Consider the following 19,608-nt stretch of genomic DNA (forward strand, 5'->3'; position numbering starts at 1 on the left):
GGCTTGAACCCCAACATTCTGGCTTCATACAGATGAGCACCCAAACAGAAGGTTGCTGAGTACACATTTTAATGCATATTTGCACACATTCTTGTTAGTAGAACTACATATTTATAGAACAGATAATAAACATTTCCATAGGAAGTTGGTGCCTTGGGTCTAGGAGTCTCCTGCTGTGCTTTGCTGTACAGACTCAGTAATCCTTAAGGAATTCACAGAGGAAAGTCAGCACTTTTAAACTAAAATCTTACCTTGACCGAAGCAAAACTCACTCAGAAATCCACAAGGAATGGAAGAAAAAGTTTTAATATTGAACATTTTAATACTGAAAAGGGCAGATTTGGTGAAAAGGTTATGGAATCAACCCCCCCCCCCCGGCTGGGCAGGAGGGAGGGCAGAGTTCAAATTCAGCTGTTCAAGTTCATCTCAGCTGGAAATGAATGAGTCATTCTTCCCACATTACCAGAGGCTGAGACACTCAAAGCTCTTCAGAAGGCCTACTGTGTGCACAGCCCTTGACTGTAGACAGTGAGGAGAGAACAGGTCTTTCATAGAAGGTAGCTCACTGGTCATGTGCTGTAATGAATAGGTACACAAGTTCTGAGGTGGCTGTGAAGTAATTTCTATGTTGTAGAGAATTAAATCTGATATTAAAATTGAACAAAACCGCAACTATTGTCCGGTGTCAATCATGTACCCTGCCAGATGCCCCATGGAAGTCATCCTGCAGCTGAAATAAATGTCACAGGTGGTTCTGGAGGCCTTTTGAAGTTAATGATGTAAGATTTTTGTTTTGTTTTTAATCACATCAACCCTGTTTCTATCAGTGAAAAACAGCAAAGCCTAAAGGGGTGAAAGATGATGCTTTCTGTATAGTTTTAATTTTAGGGAGGAAGTAAATGCTTAAATGGGGACTTATTTTGACTTTTGCATTTTTCACCCCTAGGAAAATAAAAGCTTCTTTTTGGAATATAGGGGTATTAATGTTTGTCTGCCCCACACACGTGATGTGAAGATGGGAAGGAGAAAAGTAGAGAGGAAGAATGAAGGAAAGAGAGGGAGGGGTTATATTTTTGAAACATAAACATGAAAGCATATGCTTGATCTATCCAAAGTACAGCACCATTCAGGCCCTCATTTATAATGCTTTTAGTTGACAGATGGAAGAATTCAATTCTGGAATAGTGGCTTTGTCTCCAGAACCCCAGTCTTTATCCTTAGTTACTTGTTTCCCTATAGGTCCTTTATCCTTCACTCCCTAACAGAAAATTGTAAGTTAAAACCTTGTCTGAGGACTTGTTAACACTGTTCAGAAGCCCAAGACTGATCTAGATTGAGTCCTAATTCTGGGGGCAGTTGGGGAAAGTGGGAGAGGACAGTCTGTATATCAACACAGACTCCTTAAAGCTAAAAAGTAGTGGCCACTGAGGCCTCTGGCGGCATGTCAAGGTCACGCCTGCTGCATGGTTTGTGAAACCCAGAGATCTTCTTTAAAAACAAAACAGAAGTAATAAGGTACTCAAAGCATAAACCCCTTCTGCTCACAAACAGGAAAGTCTTTCGAATTCAGACTAAATTCCTAATCTCCAATCAGTCTCTTCACATCTCTACTTTGCAAACACATGCATTCAGGTAAAGACAACCATGAGAATGGATACACACCCGCTTCATGCCTTGGTCCCAGTCCATCCAGCTTTTTCTGAATGAAGCATCCCCCTCCCCCCACATAGCCTTTTAAACAGCCCTTTTAATTTCCTGGTGCAGAGGCCTAAACAAGAAGTCCCACAGCAGTAATACCTGCTTTTTGTGGCAACAGTCACTTCAGTACTTAGGAAGGCAGACATAGAGAAAGCCGAGTAAAAACCATGCTTGAAGCTGTGGCTGGAAACGACGAGAGACTGCTTTCTTTGATGACAATCAAGCTGGACTGGGATCCTGTCCTCTGTTGGAGGCCGATGCATCTGTTGCTAAGCTTTCAACCAAACTCTCTCGCTCATCAATTGCCTGGTATTCCTTCTTCTTGTACTTCCGGGTGCTATAGATGGCCAAGGCAATGACAACTCCTAGTGCCACGATGACTGCCAAAGTGATTCCAGCAGCTTCTCCTCCTGACATACCACTGCTGTCCCCATGGATAACTGTCATGGCTCTATGCAGCTCCAGCGGCTCTCCCAGCTTCCACTGGTTGGTCTGGGGGTCTTTAATCCAGGATCTGGCAGTCTCACTACTGGTCACTATGACGGTGTTGGTGGCAGCTTGGCTCATGAGGGGTGGTTTGGTGTAAGGTGGGAGTCTCACAGGGAGCAGAGCCCCTCCTGTAAAGACCCCAGCCTTGACACAGTAGGACACTTGGCACCCATCACTGATAACAGCTAGGTGTTGACTGAAGCCCCCAGGACATTTCTTTAGAGATGGTGCCCCTGCGTTTTTGGATGCATTGGAATTAACCAAAGGGTTCCCCGTTATACAGCTAAAGAATCCACCAAAGGGGACTGAAAACCTGTACCCCAACTCATAATCCAGAGAAACACATACCTTGAGATTCTCAAAGAGGCTCAGTGGAATATACCCAGCTGGGCATGACTGTGCATTTGTCTTTGGGTTGATGTTCTTGTCAGTGAAGACTCCTCCAAAGAGAAGTCCTGAGTTTTCAGGTACCTGGCCAGTGGCTGCACACCAATAAGCCCTGAATTCAGCCTTGGCCACTCGGAACACATCTTCACACACTGTCTTGCAGAAGATTTTGAGGGTGCACTTCTTTTTACATTCCAAGCGACTGTAACCCTCCTCGTGGGTCTGAGACAGCAAATGGACAGGGGTGTAGCCAGAGGGACAAGAGAAAGCACCAGTGAGCAGATTCTTCTGCTCTAGGTATTGGCAGAGAACATCTCCTGACAGTTCAGTGCATTCCTGGTAAACACCACCGAAGGTGAAATTGGTTACTTTCTCATCACAGGAGCCGTCATCCATATTGGCTTGAAAATCGAAGTTGGGGGAATCGACATTTGTGCAGCCAGGGTGGGTGTTAAAAGTGTAGTAGTGTCTTATAGCGGTTTCCACTGTCTTCGACAGCTTCTTCACCAAAGGACCTGGCAAGCCAGGCAGCTTGTCAGGTTTGATGAAGAAATGCAGAGGCAAACCCTCACGGTCTATTGCCACCAAGTGGTTAGTGATGCCCTTCTGCCAGGTTTCTAAGGTGATACCTGGGTAGAATGGAACCCCACCCATGCTCTGCATCCTGGAGTTGGTTCTGTTAGAAAGATAGCTCTTGGTCAAAGCATTCTGGGAGGTGTAGTCTGCCTCAAGTTTGAAGTTCACGATGTTTAAGAAGGCAATCCCAGCAGAGGCAGTCACTGCGTTCTTGCTGTTCTGGTTGTCCAGGAGGAAGGAGGACCTTATGTGGTCCTCCTGAACAAGTGCGGCCCCAGCATCCACACTGGTGATTACGTGTGTGCCATAGTTGAGGACCAACAGTTCTGCCAGGTAGGTGGCCATCTTTGTCTGGTTTTTCTCTAGCTGGTCACAGATGTCCATAAGTGCTTTCATAAACCCCAAGCTGAGTTCTGAAGTTGGGCTGTTTTTGACAGTGTAGACCAGGTTTCTTACCTGAACCCTGGTGGTTACAGCTTGGTCCTTTACTTGAAGGTTCTTCATCCTTTGGAACTCAGAAGAGAACTTGCCGTTGACTTTAGAGAAAAGGGAGAGTTCTGTGTTGATGGAAAATGAGGTGGTGCTCTGGTAATTCACCCAGGAGTCCAGGATTTCTGAGTTCATGTCCAGGTTGCTCTCTTTCTGAGGAATAGTAAAGACTTCATCGGGGATGATGTACTGTCCGTCTTCTGTGGTCTTACAGTTGGTGTATGTCAAGTCCATCACCCGTCCCATGTCTATGTTTCTCAGATTATCCCAGCCGCCTCCTGGTAGGACCTCCAAGACAGGTAGTTTCAAGGTATCCTTGCATGTTTGAAATCCAGTCTTAACTGTCTCTCCAAGAGGCTTGTCTGTTTCTGCATGTGCTGTCATCATCCAGATGATGACCATGGCCATGAAACGGTTCATGGTGCAGACAGTTCCAGCCATGTTCATGCCCCAGGCATCCACCAGCCAGACTGGAGAAAGCAGAAAGATGGGAAAGAAAACTGTTGCTGAAATAGAAATTTCTATAGTTCTCCTAAAACCATCAGTTCCTCTTTATGCTGCTCTAGTTACAAAATAGAGAAATGAAAGCTGGTTGGAATATTAGAGATCATTAGGATCTTGTAAAAATTATTCTATACTGGATAAACAAAGATACCCTCCTTATCATTTAGTTCCCTGTGTCCCCCACCTTGCCTTTCTTTGACTGAAGTGACAGATAGCCAGTAAAAGACACCTACCTCTTCTCTATCAGAAGGCTCTGGTCTGGTTTGACTGGTTTCAAAAGTGCCTGACTGTTGGCTCTTGTAATCACTTTACTAGTTTCTTTTTACTGGAAATGCCAGTTAGTAGCAACACTGCCCTTATTTGCATACCCCGCCTCTACTAGACAGGGTACTCCATGTCAAGGACAAATCATAAGAACCTCCTTGGCACACTGGAGTCGAAGGCTGTCCTCTGAGGAGAAAAGGGAAAAGTAACTCGGATACTTTTGTTTTGTGAGATCTCATTGTTACAAGTTACCACAATCTTGCTTTGGATGTGGAGTTATCTGGAGCTGAGCTCAATGATCTAGAAAAGCATTCCGTTTGCCTTATGTTGTGAAACCTCAGTCTGAGCTGTCCTGAGCAGTCTGTGTGACGGTGATGGCTCCCACACTGGGCTGTCTTTCTGCTTTCAGATCGAAATATTCCAGAGGAGACAAAGCCACACTATAAATTTTGTTTGGCTCAAAGCATATAGTGTCCACACATTTGACTGCTTTTCCCTGTGTATGCGATTTTAAAGTAAGCCATAGCTGACCAAGCCTTTAGCTTTTCCAGCCCATTATTGAGTGTATATACTCAGAAAAGCTGTTATTTATTACTCGGGTTAAAAATATTAACATTCATTTCTTATATTTCCAGGAAAACGTACCCTTAGGCGTTTTCTTTTCTTGTTCTCCCCCCTTTTGGCAGGTACTGACACCAGCTCCTTCAGATTTATAATTCAGAGAGATGTGTTCTTTCCCAGTGATCAAGTATCGGGATTAAGGGAAGCTCAGATGAATTACATAGTTGGGAAAACTGGTGTGGTCTCAGTACATTTTGCTGGCAGCCAGGGACTCCATAACAGATTAAAAAGTTTCACATGGCACCCTCATGACTCCCCAGATGATTCTATGAACAGGATACAAGGCTAAGACTTTTAAAACAGAATCCTGTTTCAGCCACAGGTTGGTACTGTCACCTGTGTACAGACTATGAAGATCCCAAGGAACTGAATTTTCTCAGGCTGCCAGTGAGACAGCAGAGAACACTTTTAGAAGGGACAAGGCTGCCCTTAACTGACTGAGTTTCTATAGTCATTTTTCAGGCTCCGGTGGTGCTCTGTAAATTTAGAAAGGCCTCTCTGTGGGTCCGTTTATGCCAAGGTGTTTGAGGAAACCAACTCACACCAACCTCCAAAGATGACTGAATTTGCAAACAATGTCCGAGCAGTCCTAAGCTGGAGAACACAGCCCAGCCACTGCAGAGGATGCTCTGGTTCATAAAAGTCGGGCTATATACACCTCAGAAGAGAGCCCAGAGTTGAATGTTCTTTAGTACTTGGCAATAACTCGGCATTTATAATCCCTTTGTTTTTAATTGTTTCATGTACACTCTTTTGAAGAAAGGCTAGCCATTTCTCCTTATCCTCTCTTTTCTAGATCTCATGGAGAGCTAGATTGTGGTTCTGTGGGTGCAGGGTATTTTGTGCAGGTATGAGGACCTGAGTTTTGATCCTTAGAACCCACCTAAAATGTGGGTACAGCAGTGCATGCCTGTCTCCTCATGCTGGAGGATCCCTTGAGCCTCTAGCTAGTAAGTCTAGTCAAGATGGTAAGCTTCAGATTCAGCGAGAGACCCTGTCTCAAGAACTGAAAGTGGGGAAGCAATTCAGGAAAGATCCTGATGTCAACCACTGACCTTCACATGTACCTGCATGAGTGATTTTATCAACACATACACCTGTATATCACACTCGCAAACACACACACACACATACACACACACACACCTGTTGGGACCTTGATGTCCTGAAGGGAGAGGACAAGCAAAGTAAACACAGACAGTTCTACATTCAAGTCTCTCTAAATTACTAAACATTCTACCACTTTTTTCATCCTTTTTACTATTAGCACAGTTTCCCACTCAACATTACAAAAAACCTGAAGAAATTATACGACAATATTCTACAGCTAACACAATTTTTTCAAACTGTTTTGATTTAATGAGAGATCATTGTGTTATCATGATGCGTAAAAATGTGACTAGACCTTCAGCGTGACTCCAGTTATGAACAAACAAAATTAGAGGCTTCAACACCAACCCCCTGACAGCAGTTATATCTGCTCAGGAGAGGTTTTTTTTTAATCATATTTTTAAATTTTCCAGCGATTCTTTGGTTTTCAACAAGGGAATGTCTTACCTATTTGGGTTTTTTGTTCGTTTTGTTTTTACTGAGTATTTGCTAAGTACCAAATAACTGGATATAATTTTGTACTAAGTAAAATAATTTGGGATGTAAGGATATATACTTTTAAAATTTGTTTTTGTGATTATAATTAAAACATCTCTCCATTTTTTCCACTAATTGTTATAATATAATGTCTTGTGTTTATGTTTTCAGGACTGACCATTTGGCACTGACAAATCAATTGGTGCTCCCCCCTTTTTAAACGTTTCCAATGATTTTTGGCATTTTCCTATGCTAGGGGCAGTTTGAACACATGGATTTATTATTCCTTTGCTCAAGGAAGTTCTCTTTTTAGTTGGTGGGGAAGCACTGAAAGGAGAAGTGAAAATGGCAAGAATCTGGGACACAACCTCCACTTCTATGCCGGGGCTGGAAAGTGGGGCTCAGAATAGGCAGGTGAGGATTTGACTGCTGTGTCTCACCCCCATTTTTCCTATCTTACTCCTCCCAACAATTTCCTTGCTTTTTTATGTACTTAAATAGGCATGCAAACACATGTTCTCTCCAGATGGCTGCCTGGAGGGACTGAGGACTGAGGCTAACCACTGAACTCTGACCTCTAGCAGAGAGAGGCAGTTCTCCCATAGAAGGTATGCATCCGCGGTGCAGAAAATCAATTTCGCTTCCTCCAACATGCAGCAAGGGGGAAGTCACAGAGCTTCTCTCTTCCCCAATCTGAACAAGTGTGCCACTTCAGACACTGTCATGAGTTAAGCCGTGATTCATGTCTGAGGTTCACTTCTGTGTGGGCTTGGAGCCTGTCCAGGTGTTTGTGCCGTGTGTGTCACCAGTGGCCTAAGGTGGTTGCGCTAGCCGGGATCAGCACACTTGGTTTGTTAGGGATCTAAGAGACAAGCCTGAACCCTGACACACAAAGGATTGCTAAATGGAGCCAAGAGCCGTGACTTGTGCAGACCCTGGGGTAAATGCTGGTGAAGACAAAGGACCTGGGTGGCACAGAACACAGTGAGATATATATAATATATATCATATATAAAATATATATATTTAATATATATATATATATTAAATATATATATTTTATTTCTGACCAGTTGACTTCTAACCTGATATTCTGAGCACTGCTTTGTCATCTTAGAAGAAATTCTTTGCACCAAGTTTGTCCACTAACCACAAAAAACAAGAACTCACAGTGTGTCATGCTCCCCTTTACTCTGGAGGGCAAAACCAGAAGCTCCGTGGGAAATTCTGCATAGTCATAGTCAACGTGAAGCCAGAATTTGGCAGCCCAAACCATTTTCTTCTGTTCTTTTCCTGAGACAGGGTCTCACTGTGTAGCCCTGGCTGACCTGGAATTCTCTATATAGGCCAAGCTGGGCTTAAACTCACAGAGCTTCACCATATTAAAACGGGAGGAAATTTCGATGCAGTTTATTGAAGCAGAAAGTACAGCTCTCACCTCAAAGAGAAAAAGACATAGTTTATTCTGGGTTCAAATATGAGTGACCTGGAAATAGATCCAGATTAGCCAACATGGTAACAATTTCATGAAGTTTTTCTAGAGAAAGAACGAAGACATTTATTCAGGAGTCAAGGTGTTTCTAAAATGCTTTGGGGGGAACACCAGGTAGTGGGCTTTGGCAAAGCTGCAAAGTCTGGGCTCTAAGGCTCTGGTGCTGTCTGATGACACCCTTTCGGTTGGTGGAAACAAGGGGTCTGTTTCTACCTTCCTTAAAGGATTTTACCTGATAGCCAGAAGGATTAGGTCAAACATGAAGACAAGCAATAAATGACTGTTAAGGAGACTAGAGATAGCTCAAGATAATCTGACTCTAGACAGGCAACTTTGCACTGCTTACAATTAGAAAAGTCAGTCAACTATGTGGGCTCCTCAGTGCCACCAGCTCAGCCTTTGTTCTGGGAACTTCAATTTACTGTTTCTGGTTTTGACCAAATGTCACATTTTTGCGTGGAAAGGCCAAATACGGTGTCATGCCCCATGGGGCTGGGAACACTGATGCCTAAGAGCTTATATAGACGAGACTGAATAGCCAGGAAGGCAGACTTCTAGAGAGAGGGGGAAATAGTTGGTAAAGCCATGAAGAGAGAAATCCCTGGTCATGTCAAATCCAGCCATCACGATCCAAGTCTGATTTTTTCCCTCTTTTTTGCCTTGTGTGTCTGATACTGATTGTATGTGATACACAATAGACATACTACACCTAAAGATAAAATAATTAAGAACACAGGTTAGCCCTAAGATGTGATGAGGGAAATACTTACTTTAATCAATTGAAAACCTTCATTTAAAAAAATTTCTTTTTACCCACCATGAGTGTGTAACTGCCCAAAGAGTCAAGAAGAGAGTGTTGGGTCCTCTGAGTGACGTATGTGCTGAGAACTAAGCCTGGGTTTGGTGCAAGACCACCAAGTGAATGCTTCTAGCTATGGAGCTCTTGCTCCAGCCCCACAGAATCTCCCTTTTAAACTTGATTGATTTTCCTCTTGTGTCTACAGCTGTTTGTACGATGTGACATGCTTATTTGATATTTACAATATTTGGTCTGCTTCATTTTCTTTCAATTTCAGTTTTCTGTTGACAAACTTGATTTTACAGCTATAATCTCATAAGGAGTGGCCTGTCTTAACTTTAGAAAGTATTGATCTTTGATCTGAGTTGCTATAGTTGTACCTTGTGGATAATAACTAGATCTATCTTTAATATCTTGCTATTGTGCCAGATTTTAGTTTGAGAAAGGAAATAAAAAGTCACATTATGGAAGACATCAGTAACAATGTACTTCTACTTTAAATATTTTTTTTAACAAATGGCTATTCCACATACCAAATATTATCAGTAAGAGGGATAGAAACAAGAGGTCAGGCATGCTAGAAAAGAGGATCCAGAAGTTTTGTAGGTAAACCAAAGATTATTTTTTATTTTATAATCAGAAAGAAAAATGTTGAAGTCACTTCATAATTTTTCTCTCTTTTATTGGCAAAATACTTTTTTTGTGGGACTGAAGAGCATGCTCAGTGGTTAAGAGTACTAGCGGCTTGATGTGCCAGGCTTTGTCCAAGCCCATGGGAGGCCTCCCCCTTTTTGAATGGGGATGGAGGAGGACTGGATGGGGAGGGGGAAGATGGGAGTCCAGGGGAGGGAACAGGAAGAGAGAAGGGAGGGAAACTATGGTCAGTATGTAAAATAAAATTTAAAAAGTACTAGCTGCTCTTTCAGAGGGCCTAAGTTCTTTTGCCAGAATGCACATGACCGCTCGTAACTGTCTGGAAATCCACTTTCAAGGACTCTGAGTCCCTCTCTGACCTCAGTGGACACTGCATGCTTTTAGTACATTTACGTAATATAGGCAAAGGCTTCATACACTTAAAATATGTAAAAATACTGTTTAATTTTTTAAAATCCCTTGCTAATTATGGTATAAGATACCTTAAATAATCCATTCAAAATATGTGTTGCTAGTGTGTAGCACGAATAATAATCCTCTCATTTTATATTCCCTGGTATTAAAGGCACATGACTCCCTAGGACTGGGGTTAAAAGCGTTAGCCACCACCACCTGAATTTGTTTCTGCCTTGATCTTGTGTAGTCCAGGGTGGCCTTGAACTCACAAAGCTTTGTCTGACTCTCTCTCTCTCCCAAATCCTGGGTTTAAAGGTGTGTGTCACCATTACCTGACCTCTAGTGGCTTTAGCTTTGCCTCTGATCTTCAGGCAAGATTTATTTATCAAAATACAAATAATATACCACTGCATTAGGGAAATCCAAGAGACATAGATTATTGCCATTGACCTCAATTATCTTCCAGAAAAGGAAGCTAAGACTCTATTGCTAAAGATACCACATGTGCTGGACACACAACTTAGAGGAACTGATATGGATACGACCTGAAAGACTCCACCCTGAGGAGTATAAAGCTCTTACAGCAGTAGAAGGCACTGCAAAGGCTGACAGGAAAGCAGTCAGTCATGCATAGCTGTAACAGTTACAGACCACAATGATCATCATTGCAGGATATCCCAAAAGGTCCAATAGTGGCACTTATGTCATGGAGGCAACCAGCAGTCACCTGATATGACTTAAGGCTCACTCAATAGGAGAGAATTAAGATCAGATTTAAGGGTTTTGAGTCAAAATAGAGGTCCTTACCCTGGTGGTGTTCCTTTTGGAAGATTTAGAATAAGTAATCAATGAGAAAAAAACTAACTAAAAATTTAAATCCAAATTATACATAATAATGAGAGACACTACTTTAGGAAGGTTATGAAAATTCTTGAGTCTTTTCAAACTTTGTAACCTTGACCAACTACCTGGTCCCTGGTGAAGGCATGGAACCTGAAGGGGAGTTTTTTCTCTTGGTATTGTGACACACTTTAGTTTGGGAAAAGAAAAATCACATTTCCTCTTTTCTAGCTGAATCCTAAATACTTATCTTTATACCCACAGATAGGTGTAGCTCTCATTCCTCATCTAAGAAGCTTCATTGTGCAACAGGTAGAGACCATGACAGAAAGCCACAACTGGACAAGACACAAAAAACAACTCTAGGGAACCCAGCAGCCCCCCCACCAACCCCCCCCCCCCGTTGATACACAACACTTACACCTCAGGCTTGGGGACATTACAGAAGAGGGAATGGAAAAGCGTTGTAAGAGTCAGAGGGCCAGGACGGCTGCTGTAAGATAGTGTCTCCCAAACAGGAAGTAAAAGAGCAGTGGGAGGAGGGTGTGTATCTGAGAGAAGTTGGGGGAAGTATAGAGGTGGAGTATGATCAAATACACTGTGAAATTTTCAAAGAATTAATAAAAGTATTAAAAAATAAACAAAGGGGGGCTCTTTTGAGGTATGAAATACCATGAATATTGTGCCATTGGACATTGTAAAATTTGAATAAGAAATGTTGACTCAAATTCAACTGTACCTAACAGGAGTCAGTTTTAAAAGTTGAAGCTATTTTAAGGTACTCAAACATTTGAATATATTGCAGGGTTTTTTAGCGCTTTCAATTTGTCTTATCTTAATGTCTTATGCTCAATTTGTATTATCTCAATGTTTTACCTCAATATTAAGGATTTATAATCCAATTAGTTGGATTCAGTTAATCCTCTTTTTTTTTAAAAAAGTATAAAGATTTAAGAGTTTTGAGTCAAAATAGAGATACTTCCTTTGATGGATAAAATAAATTATCAATGAAAAAGAAAACTAACTAAAAATTAAAATCTAAATTATACATAATAATGAGGGACACTGTTTTATGAAGGTAGTGAAAATTATTGAGTGTTTCCAAACATGGTGGCTTTCTTCCAGTAAGGTAGGAGGTCTGGGTAAACAACATTCTAATAAGAATATTATTAATGTAAAAACAGCAGCACCCTTATCAATAGCTTCACTAAAGCCAATGTTAATAAGTATTAATTATATCACCTAGAATTATACCAAGTAAGTTCAAACATCGCAGACAATTCAAAATATATCTAAATAAGAAAAGATTTAACAAATATAAAATAGAAGATTGGTAAAAATACTGTCCGAGAGGGTTGAAGTCCAGCCACCTAGAGCACTCAGTTGCTAGTGTAGGCAAAGATGGGTGTCACCTTTTTTGAAGTCTCTGTGGATGTGTTCTCAGAAGTTGGCATGAGTTTGAGATGAGACATATGAGCTTAAGAATTTATCTCTTGAAGGTTTACAGCACAAAAGTTAATTAAAAGTACTTAATACATCCCGCCCCCAGGCTAACGGAGATCTCGATGTTATTTACTTATTTATTTATTTATTTTTAGCAAATTGATTAAGTTGTTTGGTCTTAGTTCGTTTTCTAAATTCTTCATCTTTCAGGAGTTCACAGTGGATTGAATTTTTAGGGGTCACCTTGGAGTCCCTGATACAATTTTATGATGTCACCTTTTAGTAGAGGTGGCTCAAGATTCCTTTAAAAATTCTATAGGCCACCAGTACGTATTCTATAAGTAGACATGGCCTCCTTCCTTCCTTCCTTCCTTCCTTCCTTCCTTCCTTCCTTCCTTCCTTCCTCCCTCCCTCCCTCCCTCCCTCCCTCCCTCCCTCCCTCCCTCCCTCTTTCTTTCTTTCTTTCTTTCTTTCTTTCTTTCTTTCTTTCTTTCTTTCTTTCTTTCTTTCTTTCTTTCTTTCTTTCTTTTTTTTCAGGACAGGGTTTCTCTGTAGCTTTGGAACCTGTCCTGGAACTAGCTCTTGTAGCCCAGGCTGGTCTAGAACTCACAGAGATCTTCCTGCCTCTGCCTCCCAAGTGCTGGGATTAAAAGCATGCGCCACCACTGCCCGACTACATGGCCATCTTTCAAATGGGGTGGTGGTGGTAAATCTTAGCTTCTTCAGAACTAAGAGCAGTGTCTTCAGCTAGGCTGAAAGCTTTATTTAATTTAGACATTTAGTGACGTTTGTTTATTTATCCATCAATACAGAAGATTTAAGATAATAAACATAATAAAAATTTTGTGTAATAGTCCAAATTTTACAAATAGATTTAAACATTTGCTCATAAAATAACTTATGATCATTATGTAAAGGAACACCCCAAGTGGGAATAATTTTTAATCAAATTTTCCTATTGTTAAAGTAATGTCTATCCAGCTCTCCCCAATAGGAAAACATACAAACATAGCCTTTGGATACAGTCTAATCAAATTTTAAATGGCCCATTCAGTAAAAAAATGAAACATAAAAGCCTTGACTATGAAGAGATAGCTAAGTGGTTAAAAGCATTTGTTCATAACGTGGATTTGGTTCCTAGGACCCTAATGGTGGCTCACAACAGTTATAGCAGATCCAACACCCTCTTCTAGCCTCTGTGGAACACATACGTGCATTCAGGCAAAAATACTTGGAAAATAAAAATCACTAAATCTAAAAATTTGTAAAGAAATTATTAAGAAAACCTTTGATCTCTAAGCTAGTTTTTCTGTAAATATCATTAAGAGGAAATCAATATTTAAGAAAACATTATTGTTTTAAATAGAGAATCAGGCACCAGTTTTACAGAGTATAGAGTTTTGACCTTAGGAATTTTTAATGACCTTTAATTACAGCAACTGAAAACATACGTTATATCTTAAATATCTAGAAGTTATAAATAAAGGCAAAATAGTGGGCCTTTTCTGTGTTGTTGTAACAAATTTAAACGAGCTATTTCTTAAACATTTAAATCTTATAACAGGCATTTAGAAACTGCTTTTGTTTCAAAAGATGTGTGTGGTGTGGGGGAGGGGTAATCAGGCATTTCTGTCCCCACCCGGTTATCATCTCTTTCACTTTAAGTCAACTCTCTTCCACCTTTGTAGCAAACATATTAATCGTTTTAACAGGCAGTCTACTCAAATGTTTCTTTTCTTCCTCAAAGCTAAAGGTGGCATAGAAATTAGTTATTGTCCCAAATACATTGTAAAAGACAAATTACATTTACGAAATATTAAAACACGTTGGGATCAACTGTAAGCCTTAAGATACATTCGTAAGCCTTTATGTAGGTTAAATAAAGCTTGAAATGATCAGATTTTTTTTTTGTTTTTTTTTTCAGCCCCCAAACTTTAGAGTTATATCTTAACTAGGTTTGACTAAGATAAGGATCTTGAAAAACCTGTTTTTAAAAGAGCCAGCTGCAGTCAAAACACACCCTTAAAAGTCTACATTCTCTCTCTCACACACACACATACACACACACACAAACACACACACACACAAACTCACAAACACACGCATCTTAAATCAGACATGCCTATGACAAGAGTGGTAATTCTAGAGCAAAATAACTTTTAAAATGTAAGATAAAATGGGCATAGTTTTTTTGTTTTTTGGTTTTTTTTTTTTTTTAAAAAAGCTATGTTTAGGAATTTTAGAGCAGGGAGTTTCGTTCTTCTTAAAAAACAAGTAGATTATCATGAACACGTGTAATACAGCCAGAGACTACGTCTTTGACAAGACACAATAGTTCACACCTCTACATCACCCAGAAGAAAAGCCTACCCAAAGGAAAAAGATCAAAGGGAAGTGTGTTGTTGAAATTGGATTCTTGTATTTCTCTGTTTATGAACAAATAAGCCAAAAGACACTTACACAAGTGAAAATTGTCACTATAGCATGGAACTTTCCCCCTCTAGGTTTTATGTTAGAGGCCATAATAGTCTTTTCCTTTCATACAGAATTTGTCCTGCTTGGAGATAAGAAAAAGGCAACATTCGAGAGTGCACAAGAACAGGGAGCTAACAGTTAGCCATCTCAGAATTTGCCTTTGGTTCTGACAGAACCTCTAAGATTTTCCTGATTTCCTACCTTGTTTTAACATCACCTTTGAACTTATAGTTTCCAAAGCTCTTTTTAAATATAAATTACAAATTTCATTATTTCTTTAGATATTTTAAAATTCTAATTAAGCTGTCCAACTATAGTTCTAGTGTCCACCGAGGACTTCTCACAGTTACCAAACAAAGGCACACGGAGGCCCCGGAACAGGTTTTCTTTAGCAGTTCTTCTTTAAGTTTCAGTTTCCAATTCTCTCCTGAAAGCTGCCAGCTTCCCTAAGCTAGCTACGGGATCTTAGTTTTGTTTCAGATTCTTGTGCTGCCTGAGCTGAAGACAGAGAAGTGACATTAAGCAGGGGAGGTGGCAGAAAAATGCTAATTAGATATTGGAGTGATGGCAGGAGAAAAGAACAAAAGCCATCAAGCCAACAATCAAACATTCTAAAAACAAACAAAAACAGATGCTCCCAAACAGAACACTCTGAAACAAACAAAATACTACAAAGAAAGCACACCCTGCAACCCCCTCCCCAAGTATCAAAACAGAATCCTTCCAACCAGCTCAGAATAAACCTATTAGGTACTAACCAAAAGACGGGGAGGCCCAGGCCCGAGAGAGAAGTTACCAAAATCTACCAGAAGAGACAGTGTGTCACAAGTTGGGCACAAGGGTCCTTCGATGGTAAGTAGCTCTGGTTTGGGTGACTCTTCCAATGAAAATGGACCATCCTTGAGTTTTCATATTCAGGTACTAAAATTATCCATGCGTAAACAGAGCTCTTACATGAAAGATAATACAAGAGTTTATTCTGAAGCTAAATCCAAGTTACCATGTTCTGGGGAAACAGATTCAGCTTTCCTTAAGTTCCATTATGATAATGATTTCATGAGCTTTTTATAATGACCGAACAAAGAAAGTCATAATTAAAGTTGTTTTTCAGATACATTGGTAGGAACATCGGATAGGTAGATATGAGGGTTACAACAGCTTTAAGCTTCAGATGCTGTCTGGAGATGGTGACGTCCTTACCCTCTGAGTGGTTGGAATCTGGTGCTCTGTGTGCACTTTCCAAAAAGTATTGTACCTGATAGCCACAAGCATGTTAGGTCAAAAGCAGAAATAGATGATAAATAGGAGCTGAAGAGACTAAAGATAACTTGGATGTGGACATGTAGCATCATGCATATTCTTACACAGTCAGCAATGTAGAATCAACAACATGGGTCCTTTTGTTTGTTTTTGTTTTCTAAGATCTTAGGTTCGCAGACTGACGATTTAGTCTTGATGGTCACTCTGTGATTCCAATAGCACATGTTGCTAACTAGACTTTTGATTTCCTCTGAATTCTCAGGCCACCTCAGCGCAGTCTCAATACAGATTTCCATAACATTCCAATGGAGACCTGTTTCATTGCTTTGTGAGGTAAACAGAACTGAGTATCTGCTGTTGGCCAGGCATTCATTGTAGGTGCTATTGCGCAATAGCCAATGTCAGATTTAATATTGTTGCAAAAGTCAGAACGATGGGACACCCTTAGGGTCTCCCCTTACCTCTATTTTTTCATATGTATGTATGTGTGTTTGTGTGTTGTGTGGATACATGTGTGGAGAGGCCTGGAGCTGACTTCAAGTCCTTTCCTTACTTGCTCTCTACTTAGTTAGTATTGAGGCACGGTTTCCTTTGAACCCAGAGTTCACTGTTCTTGCTACGCCAGTTAGCCAGTTGGCTGTGATGAGTCCTGTCTCTGGCTCCTGCTAGGATTACTATGAGCCTCCACATTCTCTCAGCCTTAATGCAGGTCCTGGGGGTGGGAATTCTGGCCTCACACTTGTTAGCGCTTTACTTGCTGCTCTCCCTCCCCAGCTGCTTCCTTTTCGTCTCGGCTGCAAACTCAAGTATACAAAGTTTGAGCAAGTAAGACTAGCTCTTTCCTCCCACTTTTCTTCAGGCTTCTGAGGATGAGTCTACTGTGAAAGGCCTGTTGTATCTTCCTTCATCAGGAAACAGGACCTTGGCCTGAAGAGCTCAGCACAGAATTTTATTCTGTCTTCCTTTCTTACTCATCATATCTTTCTGGCTATGTAACTTCTTATTTGAGGAAGATTCAAAAGATGTGATTGAATGGCTTTGGTTTTCTCTGAGTTAACTGTTGTTAGGTTTCATCATTCCATAATTGTTTTATCATCAGGTAATACACAAGAAAATTCAGAATAACAGTCAGTGCTTCTACTAAATGAATTTTTTCATTTATTATAATCAATATGTTTTGAAATATATAAAACAATTTTTGATTAATATATGGAAATACTCTGAACCATAGTAAATCTGTTTTGTTACATCCCTTGTTGCTATAAGATTGTAGTTCTTTGCATTTTACTTGTTATAGTTTTTTTTGTTTTAAACAATTTTTTATTAATTTTTTTTATTGAGCACTGAGTCCTAAATGGGGCATCGCTGTCAATACCACTACCACCCAGGCCCAAGGAACACTGTAAGAGAGTGGGCAGGGAGAATGTAAGAGCCAAAGGACAGGGAAGATGCCATGAAATACCACCATCCAGAAATGACATAGCCTTTGCAGTCCTGAACACACACCAGAAAGAGATACCTGCATAAGACTGGACCCTTCAACATTCCATCATGGGTAGAAATGCCCATGAGATTCCACCCCTCCCCAAAGAGCTATTACTGACAATTAAAGGTTCCTGTAGAAGGCCGGACCATTCTCTTCCATGGCACCATTTTGTTCTTTTATCGTCGTCTTCCAATGGGTCTTCAGATGAAGCAAAGTCAAACTTACCACCATTTTTCTTTCTGCTCAAAATATTCATGATTAGATCAAGAAGAAAACACGAGCATTCGCTTAGGTTTTCCTAGGTGTTTCTTCCATCTCAGGATATACGTACTTGGGAGATTTGAGCCCTCTGTTAAAATAGAGGTGTGTGTGTGCGCGCGCGCGTGCACACACGTGCGTGTGCTTATGTATGCACACTCACACGTATGCACATATATGCACGTAAAACAAAAATGAACCTAACAGTATATGCTGGGTTGAGGGTTTATTTGACTTCTAGATTTTTTGGGTTTGACATAGTTACTCCAGTTTTTTAATCATTATTTCGACAAATTGGGATGTGAAAAAGATTTTAGAACTGAAACAACATAAATATACTAGGGCTGCAGCTGCCATCACACAAGTTCTGGGTTTCCTCTAAACTTTCACTTCCACAGCAGTGAAGTAAATAATAGCACCTACTTGCAAGGAATAGATTGCTCAGAGGACTGGCTTTGGGCGCCAGTGAATGTTCACATGGTGTAGGCAGGAGCTTGATGGATATCAGCTTTTGTTTTCTAACCTTGCTAGGAACTCTAATGGTTGTTTTAATAGCTTGTTCCTTCTGTTAGAGGATCTGAAGATCCTACCTTTTTTGGTCATGACAATATGGGGAGCCATGTTAACTCAGAAGAATGCGTGACGGGCGGTGGTGGCGCACACCTTTAATCCCAGCACTTGGGAGGCAGAGGCAGGCAGATCTCTGGGAGTTCGAGGCCAGCCTGGTCTACAAGAGCTAGTTCCGGGACAGGCACCAAAGCTACAGAGAAACCCTGTCTCGAAAAATAAAAAAAAAAAAAAAAAAAAAAAACAGAAGAAGAATGTGTAAATATTTTATTAATATCCTAAAGAAAGGGAAACGGTGAGACTGCGGTGACATTTGGGTTAATGACACAGGTTGAGTAAAGTGACTGATGGCTTGCTTTTTCAAGTAATTCATTCTAGGCTTCCTTTAGAAGGGAACAAAGTTGTCCTGTACATGGCCAACCAGCTTGTAAGTATTTGGACTGTGTCAACAAGTGGTCTCTTCAGCTTTATCTTTTTGGGCAAATGTAGGTGATATGTAATCGCACAGTCACGGCTGTGTTCTAGGAAGTTACTATTTTAAACACTGCATCAGAATGGACTTATCCTGGGTTCTGTTGCTTACCAACCCCTTATTAAAAATAACAGGATTATAAAATACCAAGATTTGAGCATGAGAAAAATGTTCAATTCCACTCATCTATCATGAGAGAAATGAAATGAGTCAAGGTCTCATTTCGCCCTCGTGAGAAGGTTATCATTAAAAGACAAGAAAGAAATACTGACAAGGACTCAGAGAAATGAGACTCTTGTGCTGTGGAATAATAACTTAAGATGTGTTACATTTATGCTGTGAAATATTTGTTTAATGATGCAAAGATGTGTTGCATTCTTTTATGTTGCATTTGTGTAGCTCTGTGAAGCTGTGTTAGTTTGCCTGCCTAAATCTAAAACACCTGATCGCTCTAATAAAGAGCTGAACAGCCAATAACTAGGCAGGAGAGAGAAATAGGTAGGATTTCTAGGCAGAGAGAATAAATAGGAGGAGAAGTATAGACTCAGTAAATAAATAAATAAATGATTGAATAAATAAATAAATAAATAAATAAATAAATAAAAAAGAGGGAGAAGCAACGAGCAAGAAGAGAAGAGGAGGCCATCAGGGACCAGTCACAAGCCAGCCATGAGTAAGAAGGAAAGAAATATATATAGAATAAAGAAAGGTAAAAGGCTCAGAGGCAAAATATAACTAAAGAGAAACAGCTAATTTAAGTTAGAAAAGCTGACTAAAAACAAACCAAGCTAAGACTGAGCATTCATAAGTAAGAGCAAGTCTCCAAGTGTTTATTTGGGAGCTGGCTGGTG

General features: G+C 40.4%; 1 protein-coding gene across 1 annotated transcript; it reads right to left on the reverse strand.

Moving 5' to 3' along the window:
• Positions 1–60: 60 nt before the first annotated feature.
• LOC130879140 (macrophage-expressed gene 1 protein) lies at positions 61–4,456 on the reverse strand. The gene is made up of 2 exons (XM_057777252.1): positions 4,377–4,456; positions 61–4,109 (listed from the first exon to the last, which is right to left on the reverse strand). Exon 2 carries the CDS (start codon positions 4,084–4,086, stop codon positions 1,918–1,920), a length of 2,169 nt encoding a protein of 722 aa, XP_057633235.1. The 5' UTR covers positions 4,087–4,109; positions 4,377–4,456; the 3' UTR covers positions 61–1,917.
• Between the last annotated feature and the right edge of the window lie 15,152 nt (positions 4,457–19,608).

Source organism: Chionomys nivalis, chromosome 8, assembly GCF_950005125.1.
Source record: "Chionomys nivalis chromosome 8, mChiNiv1.1, whole genome shotgun sequence".
NCBI lineage: Eukaryota > Metazoa > Chordata > Mammalia > Rodentia > Cricetidae > Chionomys > Chionomys nivalis.

What these genes read in the sequence shown, in the direction of transcription:
- LOC130879140 (XM_057777252.1), bottom strand. Translation starts at nt 4,086, where the DNA reads ATGAACATGGCTGGAACTGTCTGCACCATGAACCGTTTCATGGCCATG.